Source organism: Salmo trutta, chromosome 23 (assembly GCF_901001165.1).
Source record: "Salmo trutta chromosome 23, fSalTru1.1, whole genome shotgun sequence".
Classification (NCBI taxonomy): Eukaryota; Metazoa; Chordata; class Actinopteri; order Salmoniformes; family Salmonidae; genus Salmo; species Salmo trutta.
The window spans coordinates 17,302,630-17,310,952 of record NC_042979.1 but is presented as its reverse complement, the minus strand read 5'-3'; the positions used below and the strand labels follow the sequence as shown (position 1 = coordinate 17,310,952).

The 8,323-nt window shown below is 39.4% G+C and overlaps 1 protein-coding gene across 5 annotated transcripts in view; it reads left to right on the top strand.

Moving 5' to 3' along the window:
• Positions 1-1,043: 1,043 nt before the first annotated feature.
• The window catches only part of LOC115159498 (retinoic acid receptor RXR-alpha-A), a 181,869-nt gene continuing 174,589 nt past the window's right edge, over positions 1,044-8,323 (top strand). For 3 of the 5 annotated variants that reach the window (XM_029709285.1, XM_029709284.1, XM_029709283.1), the window contains exon 1: positions 1,045-1,375. In XM_029709285.1, coding sequence (XP_029565145.1) covers positions 1,348-1,375 — 28 coding nt within the window. In that variant the 5' untranslated portion in view covers positions 1,045-1,347. Of the gene's footprint in view, positions 1,376-8,323 lie in introns of all 5 variants that reach the window. The other 2 variants (XM_029709282.1, XM_029709281.1) reach the window with 1 other exon arrangement.

Below are 8,323 nucleotides of genomic sequence, written 5' to 3'. Positions count from 1 at the left end.
GAAATGTAATCTCAAGTGAAAATGTATTTTTCACTCTTGTGAAATGTATTCAAGTACAGTACATGCTTTTCCACGTGTGCAGCATATGTGGTGAGGGATAGGATGTTGAGGCAAGACAGATGCAGTTTGGATTCGGGATAAACTGTCATGCCCAGAACAGGATAGCAGGGGAACAATGATGGAGAAATGACCTACTTCTCTGTGCTCTAATGCAATGGGAGTTATGTAAATGCTGCATGCTGCTGTATACTGTAGGTACAGTAGCTCCGGGGCCTGTGAAAGTGTGACTAAACTTTGATGCATCTGCAATGAATACATAGATTTTTTATGCTTTGCCGATGGCTCATGAATTCTTTTGATGCCAGTGGATGTGAGAGGACAGTATAGGTTGTGGGATAATAACATACAACTTACTGCAGTGATTCCCAACATTTCTTGGTTACTGTACCCCGAATCACGTTTTGCTCTGTCTGAAGAACCCACAAAGTATCCCTTGTGCATTTTACCAGTAGGCCTATGGTCTTATGAGTCTTCCCAAGTACCCCCTGTGGATAGCCCAAGTACCCCAGGTTGGGAACCACTGACTTACTGTAACCCCATCCTACCCCTTTTCAAGCCCTGACATTATTTTATTACTTCATGTTTAGTTATTGTCTCTCCCTTTGATACATTAGTATAATCATCAGCCTATACCTTGAACATGAGAAATGTAATTATTTTCAATAGGCCTGTTATGGATGTTTTATGACCATGCCACAGCTTTGATTTGACTGGGTTAAATACAGTAGGTGTATGCTAAACAACGGAAATGTGAGAATGCCTTCCTTCATGAGAAAAAAATGCACTTTAATTACTTTCCCCTTGTCTCAATTCAACCTTATTTTGAGATGCCAAGTCGTGTGTAAATACGAGTTTTGGATAAATTGGTTTCATACCGTCTCAAAATTCAGTTTGTAATGGACCGACGCGAAATTGATAGCTATATGAGGACAATAAGTAAAAAAAGTAAAGTCCTACATGGGTTAATTTTAAACTCCCCCTTTCTCGTGTGTCGTTGCGGTTTTCTTGCGTTGGTGGGAGTCCCCCTTGCGAGGGTCCCTTTTGCAGTGCGGATCCAGTAGTTGGAGTTCTAACTAAAAAGAGAGGAGCGCAAGGAGTGAGCGCAGCTGAGTGAGCAAACAGAAGTAGAAACATTAGGTGAATTTTGACACTAACGAACGTCGTTTTTGAAAGACTGTCACTTTTACTGCCCTGGATCCATCTTTCCAGCCTTGTAGAATAACGCCCTTGTTTCCCGCCTGAAAACTCACACGGTCGTGTCAGCTGGCATGAGCTAACCCACCAGAAATGGAAACCAAACCTTTCTTGTCATTGGGTAAGTTTTGCTCTTCGAATTTTGTTTTATTGCAAGATTTGAGTTTACAATGTTACAACGTTCACTCACTCAGCGTTTACGAGTGATAGTCTCGTTTATGCACTGCATTTTGAAGCTTCAGAAATTTGTCATTACAGTCAGGTAAAATAAAAGTCATGTTTAGCCTACGTTGTGCACAATATATGGAAAGACAGACTTCTTGTTTGGAAGTTTTCAAGAAATGTTTCACGGTATGTTTCACAGAAAAAACTTGAGTCGCGTCAGGCTTGTCAAATACTACAATTCACTCTCGTGTGCCACTGCTATCTGTCCTGATGACATCCGCCTGATTAAGGTGACATCTCATTCAGAAAAATCATACTCTCTCTTTCAATACATTTCATATCTGACTATTCTGCTAAATATTGTCAATTTGATTCGATTTTTTACGAGATAGGCTACTATCTAAAATCGAATTTACCCAAAACCTACTCGCGCATTCATTTTACATGTAGCCAACTGTCCCAGGGAGACAAACCTGGCTAAATGACGCTACATTGCGTATGCACTTGGGGACATAGTATATTAAATACTTAAAAACCTAAAGTGCCGTTTTATAGCTAATATCAGGCTATTTTACACATTTTGCCATGTGGCTGAGAGAAAATGTTGTTGTTTTAAAGCTCAGGAATTCTTGAAAGATGGGCAAAATTTGAAATATATGTTTTGACAGACCAAAGTATGAGCTATCACACCATGTAAAGGAACAACCTATTTTATACAATGCAACTAACTGGATTCATGTCAACTCCATCAGACACCATATACTGAACAAGAATATAAACACAACATGTAAAGTGTTTGTCCCATTTTTCATGAGCTGAAATAAAAGATCCCAGACATTTTGCATATGCACAAAAAGCATATTTCTCTCAAATGTTGTGCACAAATTTGTTTACATCCCTGTTATTGAGCATTTCTCCTTTGCCAAGAAAATCAATCTACCTGACAGGTGTGGCATATCAAGAAGCAGATTAAACAGCATGATCATTACACAGGTGCACCTTGTGCTGGGTGCAATAATAAAATGTGCAGTTTTGTCACATAACACAATGCCATAGATGTCTTAAGTTTTAAGGGAGCGTGCAATTGGCATGCTGACAGCAGGAATGTCCACCAGAGCTGTTGCCAGAGAATGTAATGTTAATTTCTCTACCATAAGCCGCCTCCAACGTCATTTTAGAGAATTTGGACGTACGTCTAATCAGCCTCACTTCCGCAGACCACGTGTAGCCATGCCAGCCCAGAACCTCCATATCCGGCTTCTTCACCTGCGGGATCGTCTGAGACCAGCCACCCGGACAGCTGATGAACCTGTGGGTTTGCACAACCAAAGAATTTCTGTATAAATTGTCAGAAACCATCTCAGGAAAGCTCGTCTGCGTGCTTGTTGTCCTCACCATGGTCTTGACCTGACTGCAGTTTGGCGTCGTAACCAATTTCAGTGGGCAAATGCTCTTCTTCGATGGCCAATGGCACGCTGGAGAAGTGTGCTCTTCACTGATAATTCCCAGTTTCAACTGTACTGGGTAGATGGCAGACGGCGTGTATGACGTCGCGTGGGCGAGCGGTTTGATGATGTCAACGTTGTGAACCAAGTGCCGCTTGGTGGCGGTGGGCATAAGCTTCGGACAACGAACACAATTGTGTTTTATCGATGGCAATTTGAATGCACAGAGATACCGTGACGAGATCCTGAGGCCCATTGTCGTGCCGTTTATCTGCCGCCATCACCTCATGTTTCTGCATGATAATGCACGGCCCCATTTTTCAAGAACCTGTACACAATTCCTGGAAGATGAAAATGTCCCAGTTCCTCCATGGCCTGCATACTCACCAGAATTGTCACCCATTGAGAAAGTTTGGGATGCTCTGGATCGACGTGTATGTTTTCCAGTTCCTGCCAATATCCAGCAACTTTGCACAGCCATTGAAGAGGAGTGGGACAACATTCCACAGCCCACAATCAACAGCCTAATCAACTTTATGTGAAGGAGATGTGTCACACTGCATGAGGCAAATGGTGGTCACACCAGATACTGACTGGTTTTCTGATCCACACCCCTACTTTTTTAAAGGGTATCTGTTACCAACAGATGCATATCTGTATTCCAAATCATGTGAAATCCATAGATTAGGGATTCATGTATTTCAATTGACTGATTTCAACGTTGTGTTTATATTTTTGTTCAGTATAATAGTTTAAATGATTGTCCAACAAGTGTTTAAAAGCCTTGATTGTTTAATTCTAACATTATATTATTCAAATATGTAGTACAAATCTCCAAACTTCTTTTTGTTTTGTGTAATAGCACTATATAATGCCCCAGGGCTAATTTATTTAGCATTTTGGCATGTTTTTCTTGATATTTTACATTACAAATATTACACATATATTACACATGATTTATATACATCACAGAAGACTGAAATATAACAAAATCATTTTACATAGAAACACCAGATTTTAGGCTGGTTTTTGAAATTATGTTTATTAATTATGAAATCATGACAAATATTAATAACATTCCAACCATGAGGCCACTACATGGACGATTTGTTAATTTGACTGCAGGAAAGAGTTAGACTAGCCACTGACGGACTTGACAACAGATACAGACATATTTACAAATAAAAGTTCAATACAAACATTTGTAAAATATGGAAAATGATTCATTTGAAAATCCCTAATAAAAACATAACATTACAGACCATGAGTGGTCTTGTTGCACTACATATAATGTGGACATGAATATAGGGTCCTTATGCTGTAGCTCACCACGCTTATTCCTGATTTATTTAGGATTTTAGATACATCTGAGTTCACCAAATCTCTGGACACATCTTTTAGGAGTCACAGTTTTGAGAGAAATATTCTTTAAAGTAACAGAGGGCTATTGCAAGAACCTACATAAGATGTTTTTTGTGTTAATATGTGACTTGCTCTATCATAATCAGTCACATTGACCTCAAAACACACAGTTTTCTACAGTGCTGGAAAGAGGAGAATGCTAGCTTTCTATTCAGACCAAAATGATCTCTACTCCAAATATCAAGCGAGTTACGTGCCATTACATGCTGCATCACCAAACCATGTTTTTGAGAAAAAACGCAGTCAAAGTTTGCAGTTACTTTTAAGACATTTATTGAAATAATTAATAACAGCTATTTACTTAATACAAAACACATCCATGAAATTCATTGACATGAGTGGCTGTGTTCTGCTCACACACACACACACACACACACACACACACACACACACACACACACACACACACACACACACACACACACACACACACACACACACCACACACACACACACCACACACACACACACACACACACACACACACACACACACACACACACACACACAGTCCTCGAACATATTATGGTTGTGGCCCATAGTGTTTTCATGTTACATTACATTTGGAGATAAGGCTTGGGAGGATAAATAATGAATCAATAACCACGTTAAATAACATCTCTTATAAATACGTCACAGATAATGAGTATAGATGTGCTCAGGCAACCCTCTCACAAACCCCGGACCTGCACACTCTGTATGACAGTCATACAGAGTAAACAACATCTGAAAAGAGCTGCAACGGTGAAGGGGTTAGAGGGGTGAGCACTAAAAACGGTCAGAGTAATCTCTGGGGCGGCAGGTGAAAAATCTGTCTGTGCCCTTGAGCAAGACACTTAACCCTAATTGCTCACGTAAGTCGTTCTGGAGCGTCTGGTAAATTACGTTAATGTAAAATGTTTCACAACTATAGTGAGAAACGTTAAACAAAATCTGACCACACGTCACCAGTGAGGAAGGACTTACAGTCTCTTTGTGTGATACAAATATAAGTATCAAGATTCAGGAAAATGATCACGCATCAAAGTTTTTATACTTGTGCCATACAGAAGACTTGGTCTCAAATGTCGGTAGCACCCGATGTCTGCCCTCTTAAATCCAAAGATCTGTCCTGGGAGCGGCATCGCTTGGACATCAGCGAAGTTGACGTAGTGGACGATTCTCTGAAGATCCTCGTAGGACAGCACCCGTTTGCTGGCAAGACAACTGCCACACCTCTTCTTCCTCTGAGCCTGCCATGTTCCTTGTAGAACTTTCACTGCATTCAGCTTTTTGTAGAAATACTAAAATCAGAAAATAAAAGCTCTTGTATTTCTATTCATGATGCAGCCTACTACTCATAATTTCTTAAATAACTGATGAACTTTTTCATGCTGTTGCAGCACCAATAACAACAGAAAACATCAAGTTGTATTACTCTAAAGAAAACTTACCCCCGTAGAAACTTGGATGTTTCTCTGTAGATTTTCTGGCTATCAAGGAAATAATGTCCTCTGATGTTTTGTTTCTTTCTGTTTGCTCGTTTCCTTGCATAGGTTAATGGAACCAGCGATCTTGCCAGTGAGCACTAGATGTTATTCATCTGAAAAACAAGACAAATAACAATATATAATTCTTTAACATTCAGCCATCTTCATAATCTATACTAACCAATACAGTTTCATGTAATATCAACAACAATAACACAGACAAACTAAACATAACCTGCACTCATTGAAATGCATGTGTGAACCCCCCCCCCCCCACACACACACACATACAAAACAAACACACCACAAACAGCACACACATGCAAAAGACACACACTTTTACTAGTAGTGTAAATGGGTCACGTTTGATATAAAGGTATGTGATAACTTTATTGATGGCAATTTCATGCATTTATGTAATAGGACAAATATAAGCACCCACCAAACACATACACACACACACACACACACACACACACACACACACACACACACACACACACACACACACACACACACACACACACACACACACAGGTCCCATAAATTACTAGCAACATAGTATGGGCTACACATCCCCCTCTTCTTTAATACACAAACTAGCTAGCTAGTCAGTCTACTTGTGCCTCATCACACACAAACACTGACAGATAGACAGACGCAGAAACACACACACATTACACACTCACAGCCAACTAAACTTGACTAATAGTTTAATGGCAAGCACTTACCATTGGCTGTGGTATAAAGTGCTAAAGTAAAAATACTTTAAGTACTGCCTCTTATCTGGTGGACTCACTAAACACACATGCTTCTTTTGTAAATGATGTCTGAGTGTTGGAGTGTTCCCTCATTTACTTTTGATACTTAAGTATATTTAAAACCAAAATACTTTTTGACTTTTACTCAAGTAGTATTTTACTGGGTGACATTCACTTTACATTTTTTATTAAGGTATCTTTCCTTTTACTCAAGTATGACAATTGAGTACTTTTCCCACCACTGACCATTGGTGAGATAATGAATCTGGTCACGTCTCTTGACCATCTCCTCGGGGGTAAAAAGCAAATATCCAGGGTTCCCATCGTTGCACTTGCAAGTGCACCTGAACACGCAAGCCTTTTCAATGTCTTGCCCAGCATCACTGACATATTCCCTCGACCGACCGAAACACCGTAACTGACAGGTCCATCTTCCTCGGTTGCCTTCAGGGCTCGGCCTCGACTTTGGTGAGCTCGTCTGAGTCGTTGTCTGTGCTGTCTGCGGAGTCGCTGATGGTGACGCTCTCTGGCTCAGGGTCAAAAAAGTAGTCACCAATAAGTTGATGCCACTGATTGGGAAAATAGGAAAATCCTTGAAAAAGATTGAATAGCCTATTGCAGCTTGGTTAGTTTGTAATTAATTCATGATTTAATAGTGCAAATAAGATAGTGCTGCGAAAACCTGATGATGTGATGTGTTACAAGCAAGCTTCCACCGAGCCAATGTGAAGATGCTCTGTTGCTATGTTTCATCCAACGTTTATAAGATAAAAAAATATATTTATACTCTGGAATTGGCAATAATACATACAGATTATGAAAGCAAAACAAATATTTTCCTTATAAAATGTAACACTTTGAAGCAATTAAGTAATGATTATAAATGTAGTTGTGTGAAAATACAGTGCCCCTGGACTTTTTCCACATTTTGTTGTGTTACACTGAATTTAAAATTGTTTAAATTGAAATGCTATGTCACTAAAGGCACTAAAGTAATACAGCAAGAAGTGTGGCAAAGCAATTAACTGTTTGTCCTGAATACAAAGTGTTATGTTTGGGACAAATCCAATACAACACATTACTAAGTACCACTTTCCATATTTTCAAGCATATTGGTGGCTGCATCATGTTATGGTTATGTTTGGAGTTTTTCAGGATAAAAAAGAAAGATAATGGAGCTAAGCACAGGCAAAATCCAAGAGGAAAACCTGGTGCAGTCTGCTTTCCACAAGGCACTGGGACATTAATTCACCTTTCAGCATGACAATAACCTAAAACACAACCTCAAATCTACACTGGAGTTGCTTACCAAGAAGACAGTGAATGTTCCTGAATGGCCGAGTTACATGTTGACTTAAACTACTACTACTTGAAAATCTAAGCTTGAAGAATTTGAATAGAATAATGGGCCAATGTTGCACAATCCAGGTGTGGAAAGCTCTTAGAGACTTACGCGGAAAGAATCACAGCTGTAATTGCAGACAAAGTATTGATTCAGGGGTGTGAATACTTTTGTAAATTAGATATTTCTGTATGTCATTTACAATAAATGTGCAATAATGGCTAAAAACAGGTTTTCACTTTGTCATTATGGGGTATTATGTGGTGATGGGTGAGAAATCCATTTTGAATTCAGGCTGTAACACAACAAAATGTGGAATACTGTAAGTGAAGGGCTATGAATACTTTCTGAAGGCAGTGTACTGTATATTGAAATAGTGTTGTCACGATACCAGCATTTTTACTTTGATACTGATACAAAGTTTAGTACCCTGATACTCGATACCGAAATGATACTCAATACCAA